Below are 19999 nucleotides of genomic sequence, written 5' to 3' on the forward strand. Positions count from 1 at the left end.
GTGCTGTTGTCCATTACAAGATTTTTTAAAATCAAATTATCAACTTCTGCAGATTTTACAAATACACACCACATGCACTTGTTAGCTTTCTACATAATCAGCCAGGAGGGGGCGCTTGACATCACTGTACAGTTAAAGTTTTGTATGTTTGTTCGTTTTGTTCATTGACTGTGAGTTGGGTTTTACAGAGGATGAAACATGACTCTTTCATCAAATAAATAACCATATGCTAAAATGAAATGTTTTGACTAATATAGGAAATGTATCAGCACTGGAATGAATAAAGAAACGATATACAAATAAATGTAGATAATCAAGAATAAATAAATATGTAATTCATTTCTACAAACCTACATTTAATTCTTGTATTTTTTTACTTTTTTTTATTTTGGTGTTTATTTACTTTTAAGTAGTACACACACATTTAGACTTATATATACATATACAGTATATATATATATATGTACTGTATATGTATATATTTATTTCAGCATTCATAAATGTATTTATACTTGTTATTTCAAATATGTATATTATAAATTCCAGCTTTAATTTATTCATTTAATTATTGATAAATGAGTCATACTTTGTCCTCTGTAAAAATGTATCCCATTACCCTTTGTACAAATATTGGATAATTGATTAGCTAACTAAACCATCTGCTCTCCTCCAAATGGTAACCCAAGTCAGGTGTTTTTTTTTTTTTTTTAAGTCTGAGTAGGAGAATAAATGATCTTTAGGAGTGAACACCAGGGAGAGCCAGAGAGCAGGTTTAGCCTGTGTCTATAAACAAAAAACTACCATAAAATATGTCAAGGTTCAGTTAAAAATAAGGAGAAATACTGTTGCAATACGTGCTACATTATATACATTTTATTTTATTTTCACATATATATATATTTTTTTCATATATATATATATATATATATATATGTATATAATTTGCAGTTACAAAGACACCTGCTTACATATTACTAATATTCCTGAGCGTTTTTTAGCTTGAGGCCTGGTGTATCTGCATTTTAAGAGCTATACACAACAGATTATCAGCTTCCATAACAACAGTACCTGACATGCATACACATAACAATAGGGCAAAGTACCAAATGCAAAATGGCAAATGCATCACGAAAGCAGTTTATAAGTACCGGGGCTTTCATATCATCAAATTTAAAATGCATTAATAGTTAGTCTGAGAAAGTGTGAACATAAGGCACTACGAATACACTGGTTTGAATGAGTGCACTATAATACATATGGTTACATAAAATAGGATTAAAACTTTAATGATCCCCTGGGGACGGTGGATCATTGCAGCACCAAAATGTAATGAGTACAGCAAAAAAAAAAAGACTATAAATAATATATAGCAGGTGCTATACACTGGGCTTAACAAATAATTTCAACAGGTCACAAACATTTTAAGTAGAAATATTTTAAAAGTACGAAAATATATGTATCACAGCATTATGAGTATGTGCAAAATACCAACAGGAGCCTAAAAATGATTGGAAAATAAGAGAAGAAAATATGTACATAGCAATTTTTCATATGAATGACAATCTGTACATATTACAATACATACCACAAACTATGAAATGGCAAAATAACAAGCCCCTCAGTGAAGCTTTCTGTGCGTAAGAAAAACAAACTAAACGTAAATATATTCGTACTCTGCCAGCAGATATTACCTTATTTACAAAAACAGCCTAATGAAAAGTAACTGCATAAACTGTGACCACATTATTGGGGAGATTCAAACCAATATCGAAAGCAAAACTGTAACAGCGATTCTCAATCCGAATGAGAAAGAGGACTGTCCTTCAAAGCTGACATTCTGTTAAGTAATTTGAACAATGGAGAAATAACTGCTTAAATTCACATTCAAAATGTACATTCTGTTATTATACATTCACAACGAAAGCATACACTTTTACAATCTTTGAAATACCAAAGAGCTTACACAAAGTAATGTGCATCATTTACAAATGCATAAAGGGCAAATATATATATTCATGTTTCTATCTGTGTATAGAAAAAATAAAAATCTTTTGACAACATGGTGCCCGATGCAAAAGAAAATCAAAAAATGACACGTGAGAGGACTGCAGACGGCTCAGCAGGAGTTCAAGAGGCCCGTGGTGATGTTGCTGGGAGTCCTGCGATACTGAGCCTTGGTGTTAGTGACCGCGCCGTGCTTCTGTCGGAGATGAAGCCTCAGCTGACTCTTGTGTCTGAAGTGGAGGTCACATTTTTCACACTGAAGAAAATAATAATAAATAAATTATAATCACTTTGTGAACAGGAAGTTTCATTCACCAGTTTTAGTTCATAGATCTCCCAGATTACCACTCAGGACATAACTATTGATAGGCACATGGATCATGGAGGAAAAGGGATTACTCTATTTAGCCAGCAAACACAGTGGCTTAGAAGAGAAGACTGATTGGAGGCTTACATGATAAGGCTTCTCTCCAGTGTGAATGCGCATGTGACTCTTGAGCGTCTGAAGGTGGCGGAAGTGGGTTCCACAGATCTCACACGGGTACGGCTTCTCTCCTGTGTGAATTAAAACGTGGGCGCGAAGATGGGCCACCTGCGGGAAAATGAAGAAATATATTAAATACATACAGACAGACAGAGGCAGAGCTTGCAAAAGCTTTCCCGGAGATGTGGCTGTGGCTTTTTTTGTTTTCTCACCTGGACAAATCGGGAGCCGCAGGTCTCACACTTGTATGGCTTTTCCCCAGAGTGGATCCGGGTATGAGTTTTGAGGTTGGCTGGTCGATTGAACTGAGCACCACAGATGTTGCAGTGGTACGGCTTCGCACCTGGAAGTTAAGATCACCGAGTTGTGAAATTAATTACACAGTCACATCCCTGAAGTCCACGTGATAGTGCTTTAAAAAGCCAACGAGGACTTATTAATCTTACCTGTATGAACAGTCTTGTGGCTGGCCAGGTTGCCCTTGTAGCGGAAGGCAGCCTGGCAGCAGTCACACTTGTATGGCTTGTCGCTGTGGACCTGGACCATGTGGTCTTTCAGGGAATCTTCATCACTGAACTTGGAGTCACAACCATTGCAGAAGTAGGTGTTGTTTTCTGTGGGAAGAAGTATTCAGTCATACCTCAGAGCATTTTTCTGCTAAATAATCCTACCAAATTATTCATCATAATATATATATATATATATTATATATATATATATATACGTTTGCACTTGCGGTGTGCACTTACCACAGCGGGAGGGGGAATACTCTGAGTGTAGTTTGGTAGTGTCGTCTCTGCTGTATGAGTCAGGAGAAAGGTGACCCATCTCCATGCGCTGAGGGCTGTCACAGCCACAGGAGGAGCATCTGCGGTGGCTACCAAGAGAATAAAGACCATATATATTGATTCATATAAAGGGAAGTTATTCTGTTTAACTATAGTACATAGTACATATAGTACGTTTCATTTTACAGTTTTGACAGTGACATGTAGTTTTACCTGATGCTGCTGCAGGTGCTGCTGCTGCAGCTGTCAGCACTCTGAGACATGGGCATCTCTTCTCTATGCTCACTGGCTCCCTCGTGTGACTGGACCTCACTGTGTTCACCTGCTCCGCCACTTCTGCAGGGACTCAGTGTAGGGGACATGTCTGCAGCATCAGCGTTGCCTCCCTGAGCCTCCTTTTCATTCTCATCAGGAGTTTGGTTCATAACGATGAACTTGTACTTCTTCCAGTTGCGGGCCTTGGCGTCTTTGGGGCAGTCTGACGGCTGTTTGAGGCTCAGGGTTGCATTTCTGCTGCTGCTGGACTCGGTGGGAGAGTTTGGCTGGCAGTCAGATCGGAGTGGGCTTTGAGGGCTACAAATGACACCTTTGCTAAAACCTGGAGACAACCTCAGGCAGCTGGTTTGCGGGTGCTGAATACTTTCTTCCTCCATGGGAGCAGCAGGCCCATGATGGCTCCTGTGGACTCCTGCTGGTTGGATGATGGTGGTGGGGAAACTGGGATGAAATGGCAGCGGGTGGGGGATGATGGTGGTGGAGTCACTGTGAGTAATGTTGGTGTTGGGTACCTGCGAGCATCGTTTCTGGGACAAAGCCCCCCCTCTGGGAGGGGCGCTGATCTTATGGGAACCTTCCAGCTTCCCAGCGGGGACATGGAGGTCACCGTACACATGATAGGAGCCGGACGTGTTAATACCCCTGAAAACATTGGGGATGTTGCACCTGCACTCCTGGACAAAGGATGAGGTTGACGTGCGGACATTTCTTAAGTCTGTCTCTTTTTCATCAACAGGCCTCAAAGCAGGGTTCTCCTCAGCCAGATGTAATGAGTTGATCCGTACCTCTTCAGTCTGCACGTTCAGAGACTGATGCCTGCAGAAACATATTCAACTCCACATCAGATTCCTTCAATATACAAGTCAAGAGAGTGTGTCCTATCACATTGTCTGCTGTCTTTTACCTGGATTTGATGAATCTGTGGCAGGTGTCAACCACATGTTCCATCTGGAGGTAGATGGCTGTGTTCATGGTGGCCAGGACCAGACTGTCTTTAAGGTTCAGACAGGATGTGTACATGAAGTCCAGCAGGATGGAGAAACCCTTCGGGTCCACTTTGGGGTCTAAGCTGATGGCACTAAGGTTTGCATTCTCTGGGTTCATGAACACGGTATAAAAGAAGCCACTATAAGAGAGCAGAGATGGAAACCATGTTTTATCATCTATTAAGGTGAGATGACACAACTCTGCATCAGTTCTATATAAGAGGTGTGCAGGTGTGGTTCTTTTATTCACAGAACTCAAAAAAGTCTCTTCCTTTAACAGGTTAAAAACATGTCCATAGGTACTCATGCTGCTGAACTCGCATCTCATGATGGTGCGTACCTGCAGGCCACCAAGATTGCCTTGTGAGCATGAAAATGCTGCCCGTCCACCTGTATGGTGACATCAGTCAGGATGTTCCTGCTGCGTAGGCGGTTGAAGTTGAGCAGGACGTCACCTGCATGGCGTGTGAACTGAATGCAGCCATCTGCAGTCGTGGCCATGCTGTCACAATCTGAACCAGGGCAAGAAAATAATGAATCATTTGTTAAAATAAGTTAAAAGTAAGAATAGTTAAAATAAAAATCTGTGACTCTAACATTGATCCACTGCTAAATAAAGGCACATATACTGTATTATGAGCACAACATTTCAGAATGAGTATATTGGAACCAATATGAGCACAACCTTACTACTGAATAATAACACATGCTCAATAAAAATGCATCATCATCAATTCTGACAACATTACAGATGAGATTTATTTTGCAACATTTGGGCTTTAACTTTGCAGCAAGCAAAATCTATAAACCAAAACGCACTTAATTCATTTTTTAATAAATCACAATCGTATATATATTCTTATAAGATAACACATACTCTTATTATCATATTTCATCACCTCCGGCTCATAGTCATTCTTCAGTGATACAAGCCTTCAGGGTTTTTAATCACAACAAGCTGACAAGTGTCTTGACTGTGTTCTGTCAAAAGGCGGCGTCATTGCAAAGAGAAAAGTAAGAGGGAGGTTTACTAAACATTTTGAGCCATGCCTTACTTCTTATTGGGCCTTAATGACAATGTTATTACATCGGCTATTACCAATATTTTAACATAAATTATTATTGAAAACTGTGATATTTCGTCAGATCAGTTCTTTATAACTTAGAGCAACGTTTATCATAATTTTGAAGCAACAACAACGGACGTAACCACAGATAATACATTTATAAACTACAGTATATGTAAACACAAGTCCTGCGTTTCTGATCTCTAGGTTTACAATGATGTTGTCTGTAATTTTCTCATCTCCCCCTGCAGTTTTCCAGCCTGTAGCAGAGCTGACTGCTGGCAACCTGCAGCCTGTAGGTTGTAAACGTGTTTGACGTTGAGCACATTCCGTCCTGGCTGCTCTGATTAGGTTGCCAGTACACAGAGAGGTTTCCCCTTCCCCGATACAAGTACAACTCATCCCGTTTAACCCATTAATATTTACTCCCCTCCTGTTAAACTAATCTCTCGAGTTATTTCTAAACCTCTAATATTGGACTAAACTGAGACAGCATGATTTGGTAGTATGTGATTTCAAGGAGTGATTAGTTTTCGCTGCGTAACTTCGGCTGTAAGCCAAAGAGCAGGCCAGCACAAGTCCGTTCAAGTTTAGAAATACGGTTTAGCTGTCATTTCTGGGGATTGTGCCGCACTTTCTTATGCTTTTACTCTTCTAAGTGTTTAAAATATGTGTTTTCTCGATTCAAACTAATGGTACAATCAAAAGTCGTCGGCTGTGCGTCGGAGACATTCAGAGAAGTGAAAAGATTGTTTGTCGAGGAAAGAAAATGCGCAGACAGAAAACTAGATGTGACTGAACCAGACCTACCGGTCCTGTTGCGCCACTTTTGGCGCAACAAGTATTTCACATGCCAAATATTATGTCAAATGTTGACACAAAATAAAGAGACATTGAACATTTAGCTACTACCAAAGACTGCTACGCTGGCTGAAGGTTAGGGTCGCAAAACTGATGTTTGTTTTTTTCTCCGACAGCAGCTATTATCGCTTGTGCTTAAAGAACAAGTGATACAATTATATGCGAACACATAACCTGAAGCAGCACTTCCGTCTAAAACACAGTCAAAGACAGTGCAGCTGTCAAAACCAGCTCCCATAGTTCAAATCTCTTAGTTCACTTCTAGCTAAAAGAATCACAAAACATATTCAAAATACTGAATAAATCCACCCCCGGTGCAGCCACATGAGCATCTGCTACTTCACTACACTTCTGACCTAATGCTGAGAAAATAGGAAGGAAAAAAAATGTCACCTTGTAAAAGTTTCCTCGAAACTCTGTGCACATCCAGTTCTGAGAATCCAGTTCTAAGAAACACAGCGGCTCAATTCTCGGAAATTTAACAGAGGACCGTACCATCTTCTCCGGGGCGGGGGAGCTGGTCACTGTCATCTGCCTCTTTTCAGCACTTCATCGGTAATAATGTAAAGTGTAACATATGGGTGCTTAACAAACACATGCATTGAATCACATTTGTATGTTTATGCTGGAATATAGCAGAGATTTGAGCGGGTTTGTAGTTTTCTTCTGTGTGAGTTAATCTCCCCGCGTCGTGGAAGGGTCCAAGTGCAAGGTCAGCTGACCGAGTTATAAATACCGTGGGGAACATGAGAGCAAGTTATCGCTGTAAACCTGCCCGAGGTTCTACGAACAGTAGAAAAGTCAGTCATCATATCTTCTAATAATTAATAATAAAAACATATAATGCCCCCTTTTAGTTGTGTAGTTTTACCACATATTTGCGTCATGTGTTTTTTCGCTCTGAATAACTGCTTTGGGCAGGAGCCACGCTTCTTTTGGATAAACTGATAAAGAAACCTCTTGGGAGTGGGCTAATAAATTTCTGTCAATACTTTAGGCACTATATTTATGTGAATATTTTATTTCTGTCACTTCTTTAAGGGCATTTTATACAAGTTCAAAGTGAACATTTGGATGGTCTTCTGGGAAATTCTGAAATAATATAAAAAATAATCTTACTTCTCAGTGTGTGTGTGTGTGTGTGTGTGTGTGTGTGTGTGTGTGTGTGTGTGTGTGTCATTTTTATTTTTAAAGTCACACATAAGAAAGCAATGTGTGTGCGTGTACGTAAAGTCCTCAACTCTCCAAAAGGCTCACTTGCATTCGTCTGTGTTCCCACCACTTCCTGTCTCATTATCTTAGCTGTGTATTAATCTGGTAACACTTCGATACAATAAGGCAAACAAAAATTCTGAGTACTTACCAGTGTATGAGTCACAATCAACATGTCCTGGAACAAGCTCTTTAACGAGCAACTAACAAAAAGTTCCAGAATAACTCTGAATTAAAAAATACTGTTTGCAATGAGTAGCATAAATAAAATGATACAATGATAAAATAATAAAGAACAAACTGCTGTATACTATGTTTATGAACCAGTGTGTAATGACATGCTCCTTGATATTTAACCATTGTCTCAATGACTTCCCTCTGATTAACAGTGACTCATCTGCTAAATGGCACAAAAGCACCACCTAATTATACCTATTTATTGTTTGTTACTATTTTTGTCTTTCCTCAAGTAAATTTGCATGTTCCTTACCGACTCCTTATTAACTGCTTAGGATTCTTATGTAACTTGTTACCTTAACCTATTCAGTACCCTGTCCATATGTACAGATCAGCTCCACTAGTATGTTAAACATGAATTTGGTGGACAGGAGTATTACTGATTGCTATTATGATTTAAATTAATATAACATCTAAACTACTAACTAAAACTTTACTCTATAAATGAAATTACATTTGTGTTGAATGATGACACAATTTGAGCACATAGAGCATGATCATGTTCATGTACTTCACTTCTCTGTTCAGTTAAATCTAATTTTAAAAAACAAAAGGGGTTTCTGTGTTTTGAGGTTGTTTATAAATATATAGAATTACCCTCTGCTGGCATCACCTTTCACTCTCACTAGCTAGCAGCAGCAAACATTCAGGCAAGTTAGACCTTTCAGTGGGGGGGGAAACAGAACTACAGTAATTGAGAACTAGAGCTAGAAAACTGTGACTTTACTGAGGACCATTACAGAAATACAACATTTAGACTTGATTAGAGAGTGTGGATTTGATGCAGTGTTTTCTCCACTTTTATATGCATTTGCTCAACATTACCTTCCACGGTGGTCTTGTGCATGCATATTACAAACTGCAAACACCTTTGTTTTTAACCATTAATAAACCAGTGTCCAATAAAGCTGAAAGAAAATATAAATCTTGCAAGGCACATCATCAGGGTCAGGACTTGGCAGTTTACGGGTAGCAAATTTAGCAACATTAGACACAGTTAAAAACAAATATTATATTGCAGCTAAAAGTATCAGCCTTCCTTCCACCCACACACAGAGCAGCTAAGTTTCCTGTCATTATCTTTGTATGTTGCAGAAAAAGAAAAAAAAAAACTCTCACAAACTGTGCCTTCTCCCATAAAATAAATGTGCAGTGCAGTTCAACAGGTCTAAATTACAGCTGTTCAGGTGGCTATGGCAACAAAGCAGGTCTATTTCTAGTTAATGTTTTCACCCTACATGTTTTTCCCCTGCGGTTATCTTTAGTGGCCCAAGTTTCTGTGGGTTGTTCATCTTCACATCCTTTGAAAGAAGCAATAGTTTTTGGTCTGAATGAGAAGAGACGAAACTTGTTCAGTTGGTATGAGAGCTTTGGCAGAAAATAAACATCTGCTTTTCTGGCTTGCTAGTTTATTTGCAGGCAAGAGGATGTATAGATTTGATTAGTCAGCCTTTCCTTTTCTTATATCAGCACAGCATCTTCAATTTCACATTAGGGTTTGCTGCTGTGTAGGACCAGATAAGCTACAGCAGATGTGACATCTGTACATTTAAAGGTCTAATCAACATAATTGCCCAAATATAGTGTGTTTGGTTTGTTTTGCAGAATAGATATCTTTTTAGACATCTTTTTTTTCTGCAAGGAAGTTCTGATTTTGGTTCACCACAACCTGCAGAAAGACAAAAAATATGACTGTTATTGCTGTTGGTCACACAGATGAACCCAGTTTTGTAAACCAGGTTAAATTCATTTTAAAGCAAGTAGAGGTCCTCTCCAGTGATTTTACTAATGCACTTCCATAATGTTGTGGGTCTTACCAGACACAGATTTAAAAAAGAACGATCAAAATTGAAGCAACAGAGGCAGAGATCTCCAGACTTTTAGTCCCTGGTGTGGGTCAAGTTTGAGGAATACTGGATCCTACATTTCCCACAATGCAACTTCATTGTGTATTTCATTGGAGCCTCTCTGCCGCATAAATGCCTATATATTTCTCCTCACTTCCAACTTCTAACTCAGACTTACGATCATAAATTTGTAGTCTCTGAACCCCATCTGAGAAAACCCTGATGACATCACTATGACATCACCAGAGTAATTTTCTAAAAAGGTTCCTCTAGAATTACAAAAAAAAAAATATAAATATATAATAACATGTATAAACAATAACATGTATTTTTGTTGATCTTCATTGTGTTTTTTGATCATCATTGTTAGTCAATGTTTGTGTGTGTGTGTGTGTGTGTGTGTGTGTGTGTGTGTGTGTGTGTGTGTGTGTGTGTGTGTGTGTGTGTGTGTGTGTGTGTGTGTGTGTGTGTGTGTGTGTGAGAAAGAGACATCTCATTTTCTACCAGGCCCATTTAAAGAATCTATGTCATGAAAACAACACTCCATGGGATTTTTGCCAACCAACCCTGGAACGTATTTGCTGCTGTTCGTCCTCTCTCCTGCTCGGCCGCTTAAAGAGGCTGTGCTATGTGTTAACAAACGCTCCCCACCTTCTCATGAACTCTACTGACCTGGGGCCTAGACGCAGACGGATATCAACGTGCCTGTCCCAAAACATGACCCAGGCACATGGTTGCCTGACAGGGATCAAAGGTCACATCAGTTAAATATGACTCTAAAACTAGCTCAGTCTTTGCAGACATGTAGCCTGAGGGGGAAAGAGAGAAGCATTCATTTCTGCTGAACCGGGACTATGCACTTGAATTTGGGGAGTAGCGTGCACAAGAGAAAAATATCTTGCAAGATCGATGTGTTTGCAAGATATTAAGACTGCAGTTTTACATACCACCAAAAGGCAAAAAAAAGGTCAAATGCTCAAAATGCAAAAGAGTAAAACAAGGTGCATAAAAACGCCTTGCTCATTTATTTATAGCACAAAGCTCAGTGTCATTTTTCAGCAGCTGTCGATGAAGTATATATTGCGCACAGACCGTGAAACACTGAATATGGAAAGTCCATGTGAGCTAAACATAGTGAACTTTGAACTGCTTTCATGCAGCCTGCATGGGCCTGACTGAGAAGTACATATTTAAACTGCAGGTGGTATGTGGTCTTTGTGTAATAATTGTTGAACCTCGGGTGACCCTGATGCATGAAGTATACAGTGGGGCCAACAGCCAACAATGTGTTGTCAGGTCAGCTCTTTATAGCACTGAGGAGATTTTACCTTAAGTGTGAAAAACCTGAAGTGTGAAAGCCGGTTGTGTGGTTGTCTGACTATAAACTGTTTTTGTTCTCAGGTCTTGATCTCAATGAGAGTGGCTGATTAAGTAAAAAGTGTGAATAACTTCACATGAAACACAACACATGACACTGTAGAGCTGAAGAATTAGATTAGTCGACTGAAAAAACATGTATTACTATTTATTTTGACAGCGGATTAAGTTACTCAAGTGAAATTACAAAATATATCCGCCCTAGCTTCTTAATTGTGAGGATTTGTTGTTTTTCTTTGTCTTGTGTGATAGCATTTCTTTTAGTTTCACTGTTTATTAGACAAAATAAGCTACTTGAACACATTAACTTGGTCTTTTGGACGCTGTAACAGGCATTTCCCAAGGCACAAGACAGCTACCATAAAACCTGGTGACATTTGGGTCTGAAAGGGAAGAAGGGACGAGGGGACTGTTTCATATTAGCCCATCGAGTTCCCTCTCAGCACTTGAGATATAAATTTTAATTCTGTGTTTTGTATTCCAACTTTGCATTGCTCTGTTTGTTTGTTTGTTTGTTTGTAATTGCGGAAAGTTTCCACCTCATCTTATTTTTGTCAACGCTGGAGCTTTTGCTGTTGTCACAGGTGCACAGAGTTTGAGCAGATGGAAAGAATTCAGAGCCTTGCTGTTCATCCTGGTTCAGCTGAGCACAAGATAATAACAGCAATGGATTACAAAGAGCAAAAGTTGGTGATTTATGTTACATCAAGCAAGTCAACTCTTACTGACAGTTTATTAAGATTAAAAACATTCATTTAGATTTAACATTCCCAATTTGAATGAGTTCCTGAGAGTGTTTTCTGAAGCAAAAATAGGCCAGTCTGCAAAGTTCTTCCACACTAGCCAAAATATAAATCACAATATTTGGAACATCTCATTGGTTACAGGTCATCTGAGGACAGCAACTCATGTCCTCGTGGTCCAACCTCTAATAAAACGCTTAGAGGGGATACATGAATGGTGGCTTTGTTGCACCAGACCAAAGAATGCATCCTCAGTTGTAAGTGGCTAAATGGATTGTACATCATGCACAAGCAGGGGGGTGGAGTTGAGGGTGCTTGAGCACTTGCCCCTTTGCCCCTTGATATTCAAAGTGCCCTCTTGTCAAGGCATATTGTATGTTTTTGGGTTTTTCCGCCCGTAATCAAGAAGAACATTTGACAATTAACAATAATTTAGCTAAAGATAAAATGTCCAGGCAGCCTTCAGTCACTCTGCTTCACATGATGACCTCTCACTTGAGGTCATCCATGACGTTCCCTGACAGAGTTGCAGCTGCGACCTGGGACGCCGCAGACAGACACTCAGTTGGAAAAATATTGGGATTTTATTTCTCTCTGAAAGGGGGAGATTTCAGCTGCTGGGTAGTGAGGCTTACAGCTGTATTATGTGAATTATCGGTGTGTTTATTTATGTATAAACTGTCTAGGTTTATTTTTTAGTCTCTCTTGATAAAGAGATCTCAGTCAGAATACCTGTTTAAATAAAGGATTTACAGAAAAATAAATAAAACATACTTGTTTTGATGTGTTTTACAAGACAAAGTGAGCATGCACGTATGTGGGTATTTGCACTTTTCACAGAACAAGCAGCTGTTAGCCGCCAGCTAATGACAAAGCTGCGCTGCTCAGGAAAGACGAAGGATTTTGACTGACGCCTTATTTCAGTTTGTCTTTGTTGTGGGTGAATGTATTTCAGTTCACTGTTTTAGAGAATCTATCATTTTAATTTCAAGTAGCCTTAATGTAAAATGGAGGCTAATTTAGTTAATCCCACGTGACAGCTCTGACTGTTTACTGGCATTTACCAACCCTATGGAGCAAACGTGGCCCTGGTAGATTTCTGCAAAAAGGGTATGACATTTCACATGTCACTCTATCACCTTCAAATTGTGCATCAGTTATGCAGCATAAGTTTAATGGTGGTTCTCTGGTTGTTTTGCCAGTTTGGAGGAAAGAAGAATCCAATCCTGTCTCACTTATTGATTAGAATAATGCGACTCTGTGATGTTTAATAGGTTGTAATCATTGACACAGTATGATGCAGTTTACATTCTGTTTGAATATGGTTTGCTATAATTCAACATAAATCATGTTGCTATATGGTGTTTTAAAATCTTGTTAAATGTGCCCCTTTTCAACTTTGAGCACCTGCCCCTGCCCCTGTAAAGGTCTCTGCATGGCCCTGCTGCTGTACATGCAGAGGAAAGGTCAACTCTGAGGACCGCTGTGTGCAGTAAATCATGTGGAAAGCTATGTGTCACCGTTTGAGGGCTGTTCAGGACAACGCACATGTCTCAGTAGGAGTTGATTGCTAATTAACTTGCTCATTAAACGCTGTATAAATGAAGATTATCATGATGCCGAGAGTGGAAAAGTTTGGATGTTGATCGGCAGCCAATTCATACATGGGGGGAAAAGAACAAACCATCTTCACTGAAGGGAGAATTGAGCGTAGTCTACCTTGACTATATGGAATGTGAGGCCATAAATGTGCGGAGTCAATATAAACACATATTGCAACACTCCAGCTCTCACTACATGTTATCTGTGGAAAAGTACCAGAGCACGCTGGGTCACCATGGCTGATTCCCCTGTTGTTTTACAGCAAAGCCTCAGGGAGGTGGATGGGGGTGGGCAGGGCTACGCAGAAACAAGAGGTGTGGTGTGTGAGTGTTTGTGGGAGTGGGTGTGTGAGAGAGAGAGAGAGGAAACTTATAGATGTGATCCTGGGTGCCTCTCCAGCAGTTTAGCTTTGGAAATTTACCTTCACAATAGAGCAGCTGGGAAAATTTGGATGAGGAAAATGAACGAGGGGATGATGTCTTTCACCTCATCAACAGAAGCAGACTGTTATTGCACCAGGCAGCTCCCAGGGGTCAATGTGAAAGTGTATGCAAACAGCATGTTACTGAAAAAGTGCATGTGTGTGTGTGTGCTCTGAAATAAACATCTGGATCACATTGTCATATTGAAAAATCTGCTGTCATGAAAGATTTGTCATTTGTTATTTGTACATCTAATATTGAGAATTTCTTCTTTTCGTCTTCCTATAATAAGGTCTGCACACATTTTAAAGGGACAAAAACTGTGCCTGCAGCATATGTTTATCCGTCGCCCCTACACATTGTCCTCCTCTGTGGCAACAAGGAAATGCCAGCAGTCAACCAACCAATGAGATGCACCTTCAATGCATACCATCCTGTTTTGAAGAAGATATGGTGGTGTAAAGAGAAGGATAGTCACTTTTTTTCTTTTTTTTTTTTTTTATTTAAAATTTAAAATTATTTAAAAATATCTAATCATGTAATTTCTAAACGTGTGATTGTTCTTGTTGCTTATTTCCCTGTTCTTTTGTTTCCTCAACAGTCTGGTGTTGTGTCCACTGACGTGTCAGAAACCTGTTTGGTTTGTCTTACTCTTCTTCATCCCAGAGGTAACTGCAAAAACACAACACAAACCGAAGTGGGCAATTGTGTGAATGTCACTGAAATATAAACAGCGGCTCTGGATGATGTTGGATTGTGTCCTACTGGTTTTTGTGCATGCTTGTTCAATATTTTGTAAACACTGGAGGAGAAATACTAATGTGGGACTGCGGAAAAATGTTGGAAATAAAAATCAAAGACTCACCTTCTGACTTATTCTTGTGAATAAGGAAAATATATGCAAGGCAACCTGAGTTAAACCTCAAAGTGTCATAGCAAAGTGATCAAGTGAACCTATAGTTTGTGGGGTTTTATTGGACTGTATTGTATTTTAAGCTTAAACATAAGCAGCAGCCAAACAGTGGCATCAGGCAGTTGAATCGAACTTCACAAAGGAAGGATTGTATTCCCTGCAAAATATTATTGAGATGCTTTTGTTGTGGCTGCAGCTCAACAGAAACGCTCAGGGAGATGAACACTGTGTGTAGTAGTAGTCAGGTGATCTCCTTTGAGACATACAGTAATTGCTGCACAGTGATTCATTCATATAAAATATTTACACCCATTCACTTTGAAAATTTTCTCCAGAGATTTTGTTGCAATATCAACATTATCTTAACATATTTTCTAATCATTATTATGTGACATTATTTTGACATAGTTTAGGTTCAGAGGGCTAAAAAAAAATCACAGGATCAAAAGTGGGTCCTCTCAGTCCTTTAAAGGTCTGAGAAGTTGCTGATTATACCTTTGAGATAAGGAGATAAGGCTCATAGAGAGCAGGGAGCTAATACCATTAGTTGCAGTCTGGCTGCCAGCTGCAGACACTGGGGGACTTGTCATACAACCAACTCGCTGATTAGCTGCTAATCCGGATGTGATGTGTGAATTAGATAACTCTGTGACCTCTGAAGAAGCCTGAGGTTCATCTCGTTCCATGTTGGTGGGTCAATGAAAAAAATACTGTCTTTCACAGCCAACAATTTAAAAGGAGTTGGCAGCAGGAGAATTTGAGAGAAGATGCCAGAAGTCTGCATACCACAGAGGAAGGAAACTGGGACAGAGCTCCTAGGATGAGCAAACATTATTGCTAGATTTGCTTAGGTTATACAACAGATAGCCCAACAGCTACTTTTGTTGTTATTGTCAAAGACCAATATTACTGAAGGTGATTTTTTAAGGGACTGTGTGGAAATTATTAGGGTGACTAAGAGAAAAACTGCAGCACCTTTCCCACAATATTCCATAGTAGTATAACACTATTAAAGTGGTACAATTCACTTTGTCATAAACAACTAAAAGTGCTAAAATTTTTATGGTTCACTCCAAATCTAAATGTTAATATATTGAAGCCATGATAATTTTCACATAGTCACTTACTATAATCAAATGCTAGAAGTGGAATTAGCAAATGTCAAGCTATAAGCTATAGCAAAATGATGTGTCCTGTGTAATGAATATTCTAGCCATTCACTATTTTTGAACTGAAACCTCTCACTATCACTGTCACTTTCTATGATACATTCATATACATTCAGAGAAAAGACAAATACATAACACTTCCCCCTTTCTGAACTCCCCCTTCCCGCCTAAAATTTTTGTACAGTCCTCAACGTAAAGTTTCAAAAAAACCTTACAAGTAAATGTATAACACAGGATAATGTGCTTTCATTTAAAGAATGAAAATATTCCACAAATGATAAGTGCAAAAACCTGGTGACTGTAGACTTTGACAAGGGAGAGGAAATCACAGTAACTGCAATAATTGTCATCTTTTCTTTTGAAATGTTGAGACGAGGTAAAAAACACAATTGAATTACACTGTAACCATAGTAATTGTCTCCCCACTGTGCTTGCTGTGTACGATGTGGGACATTTCCACTTTTAAACTTTTATTGTACTGACAGCATCTTCCCTGCTCTTGTTTTCTGTGGAGATTGCTGTCAGGCTCAGCTGCCTGCTGGTAACCAGAAGGAAAGCATTCCATGCATGTTGATGCGATAGCTCCTCCCTCAACCTTAAGCACAGGTTTGCATTGCATGAACCATACAACATCACTCCATGCTGGTAATATGCACACAATCCCGTGACAGTCATTGGATGTTTCCAGGAGACAGCCCAGCAGCATGCTAATGGTGGACAAGTGCATCATTAGGACTGTCTCTTAGTTACCCCTACTGATATCTATCACTGTGTAACCTGAGCATTGGGTACAGATGTGATTCACTGAGTCCAGCTAGTGCAAAATGACCCACTGCTGGGGTGAAATTAGTTATATTTTTTTTTTTATCATAAATCAAAAACAACCCACAGGTTTTGATTGTGAGTTTTACTTTTCCCTCTCAGTTTGCAATGCCAGCACCTCAGAGAAGAACAGGCGAGGAAACAGACAAGACGGTGCATTATCCTCTCACTAAAGCATGCTCGGAATATAAGTGTTATTTTTGTTTTCAACCTTTTCTGCCTCTCGAATAACTTCTGATTTATTACACGTTCTAAAAGGGAAACATCTGCCCTTGAAAAAAACAGGTGAGGGAGCAAACAGTGCATGCTGCTTCTGCAGTGGAAGTATCTGAAAACCAGGTTAATGTATAACCTGTGTTAATGTCAAACGGATGGATATTTTAAAATTTTAACTGCTGCTTAGAAAATATGACATCCCCCAGCAGTGCATGCCCGCCCCTCTCTAGGGTTGTGTGGGAGATTCATGTGGCCAACAGTTAAAATGTATGTGCTGGTAGTTACAGGAATGCTGGTGGAACATGGAAAAAGGGGAGTGTCACTCACAGAGCAGATGTTATGCTTTTAATCATCCATGTTGCACTGAAGCTTTTGATGTTTTAGTAGTTGGATTCCTACTTACAAACCAAAGGCCATTGTGTTTTCAGTGTTTAGCTTTCAGACAGCAATAGAAGTAGTTTGCTCTACGTAGATGTACTCAATTTATTGATAAAATATAAGGTTACTATGGTTGTAAAGGTAAATCTGCTCTGGCATTTTGCTTCACATACTGCGTATATTTATCTACACTTTGGAGTAGGACCAAGCTTGGCTTTTCTTTTAACTGTCAATTACTTTTTTGCACAAGATTCTTGATCTTCTAGATCAAATGAGATATTCAAATAAAATGCTTTCTTGCAATTTGTTTAACATTAATTTTTCATAATTACGCCACTACATTATATATGTCTGTATTTTTTTCTTTACAACAGTTAAAAAATAGTTTGACATTTTGTGAAGTACACTTATTCACTTTATTGAGAAGATTAGTAGATGAGAAGATTGATACCATGTTACATGGAGCTACAGCCAGCAAGCTGTTAGCTTAGCTTAGCATTAAAGGTCCCATATTGTATAAAGAGAGACTTCCATATATTTTTTTATTATAGATCAGGTCTAGCTTCTATATTGAAAGTATCAAAGCTCTCCGTCCACAGAGAAATGCACAAAGCCTGTAACCGTGTCTTAAAATGAGCCGTCAGGACTTTCGTAACTTTGTGATGTCACAACGAAGCAGTCACCACTCTCTGCCATGCCCCAAGCCCTGCCCACCTGCACCCACCATCCAACCTAGCAGGATTTGGTTTCTCTGAATGTTTACCAGAAATCTGCTGGGTTTGTTTTTTGTTTTTTTTTTGATCACTCAGAAAACGGTCAGCCAATCAGAAAAAAGGCTCGTATGGACATCAACACCAGAAAAGTGTAAAATATGGAAATATGGGGCCTATAAGATTGCCATTAGCCATTAGAGTGGCTTTGTCCAAAGGCTAATCGCAAGTAATTGCTCATTTTTACACTGAAATGTTTTGAATGGACCAAAATGAGATACAACGTGTTAAGTAGTGAGCTTTATAGGTTCTGGTTGGTGGGTTTTGTTGCATTTAGACAAAGTCATGCTCGCTGTCTCCCCCTATTTCCACTCTAAGCTGCTAAACTAAGCTTGCTAAGCTAAGATAATCAGTTACTGGCTGTAGCTTCATATTGATTGGAAAGACATGAATGTGCCATCAATCTTCTTGTCTAATTCTCAGCAAGAAAGCAAACAAGCATATTTCCCCAAATCTGTTCCTTTATCCACTCTGTGTTTTGAGATTCACTTGAACTCAAGCAATATCTCTATGTTAGTGGATCATTTATCACCATCAATAACACATTACTTCAGCAAACTAGGTCCAGCCTGGAAGTGATTTTGCAGTGGTGTGATGAATCCACTTTCTGGAAGCCAAAACAACAATCATGTCAGCATAATTTGCATCTTGAGAGAAAATCTGAGTGAGGTTCATAAGATCCAGGGAAATCTGAAAAGAGCGAAGCCATGGATAACAACGCAGCACTTGGAGGAATCTGATCCCTGCAACCAAAAACCTCAATGAAGCAAAACTTGACCAAAAAAATTCAGCTTGTGCAGCACGCAGGCTCTGGTCCAATGTTGTGGAAGGAGAGGCACAGCCCATTAAGTTATTGTTTAGTCTGACATGACATTTACTCACAGTTTAAGTAAAATCTTTAACAGATTGGATTTTAAATCAATTGCAATTCCATCAGATCACCAAATATTTATTTTTGCATCAGTGCTGTCTGGCAGTGAGGTAGCTGAACCTTGTGTCCTGTTGACTTCTTGTTCTGTTCATTCTGTTCAAGCTGGTTCCTGAACACACTGACCTATAAACAAAGCAGTGAGTGTGTTTTTATATCTCTGTGACCAAACTCGAAGGTGCTATTACTATCACTTTTATTGTTGGGGTCACAGGAATTTGAAAATGTTTCATCTGTTGCTCTGTTATCTGTGGCTGCTGTGCACTCTCTTTATGTAGCAGGTTGTTTATTGTACTGTAAACAATTTTTTTTAAATGTAACTGTAACAACCCTGTGCTCAGAGTTTCTAAATGATATGTAGTCTGTTTGCCTTGTGTCAGCTATGGCTCACATTCCCACCATTCAAGGTCAGGCTATAAACCAAGGTGGTAAATCCAGTTTGAGGAGTGTGACCTGAAACATGATACTGTGTGCGACGTGCAGCAGTGTTTTGCCCTGGAGTGTTGAATAGAGCATGTATTTATTTATTATAAAGATGTTTAGTTAATTGCATATTGTAGGTGTGGTTTTCTATTGTTGGCTGTGTTGATTTTGCATTGTCTCTCTGCACAAAAATGGTTAATAGTTTGGTTGATTTTTAAAAAAGAAAGAAAGAAAGAAAGAAAGAAAGAAAGAAAGAAAGAAAGAAAGAAAGAAAGAAAGAAAGAACCCAATCATGTGAGTGCAGCCTCGTCACAAGCAGACCTTTCACACAGGGGTCAAAGGATAGAATTCCAGGTCATCTCTTTGGTTTCACAAGACTCGCCAAGGCCCAACCACAAGTGTAACCCGAGCTAGAGGTAAACAACTGCTCCGCACAGGAGCGACGGGGAGGTGTGAAAGGAGGGCAGCATCGTA

At 39.2% G+C, this 19999-nt stretch overlaps 1 protein-coding gene across 2 annotated transcripts; it reads right to left on the reverse strand.

The window, feature by feature from the left end:
* Positions 1–949: 949 nt before the first annotated feature.
* On the reverse strand, positions 950–6897 carry LOC111229146 (B-cell lymphoma 6 protein homolog). Of its 2 annotated transcripts, none has more exons than XM_022755340.1 (9): positions 6860–6897; positions 4879–5050; positions 4457–4678; positions 3490–4368; positions 3238–3365; positions 2935–3102; positions 2701–2831; positions 2459–2596; positions 950–2260 (listed from the first exon to the last, which is right to left on the reverse strand). In XM_022755340.1, the coding sequence occupies exons 2-9, from the start codon at positions 5037–5039 to the stop codon at positions 2117–2119; spliced, it is 1971 nt and encodes a 656-aa protein (XP_022611061.1). In that variant the 5' UTR covers positions 5040–5050; positions 6860–6897; the 3' UTR covers positions 950–2116. The 2 variants fall into 2 exon arrangements, with proteins under 2 accessions (XP_022611061.1, XP_022611062.1); XM_022755341.1 differs by lacking the exon at positions 6860–6897 and adding an exon at positions 5438–5453.
* Positions 6898–19999: the final 13102 nt, after the last annotated feature.

The sequence above is a fragment of the Seriola dumerili genome, unplaced genomic scaffold (assembly GCF_002260705.1).
Source record: "Seriola dumerili isolate Sdu_G_001 unplaced genomic scaffold, Sdu_1.0 BDQW01000226.1, whole genome shotgun sequence".
Lineage (NCBI taxonomy): Eukaryota > Metazoa > Chordata > Actinopteri > Carangiformes > Carangidae > Seriola > Seriola dumerili.

Excerpts from the sequence above, each read along its gene's own strand:
- LOC111229146 (XM_022755340.1), bottom strand. The coding sequence starts at position 5,039 with ATGGCCACGACTGCAGATGGCTGCATTCAGTTCACACGCCATGCAGGT. Across the intron at positions 4,369-4,456 it reads CACAGATTCATCAAATCCAG|GCATCAGTCTCTGAACGTGC; the intron begins GTAAAAGACAGC and ends ATGTTTCTGCAG. Across the intron at positions 2,832-2,934 it reads CCACAAGACTGTTCATACAG|GTGCGAAGCCGTACCACTGC; the intron begins GTAAGATTAATA and ends CTTAACTTCCAG.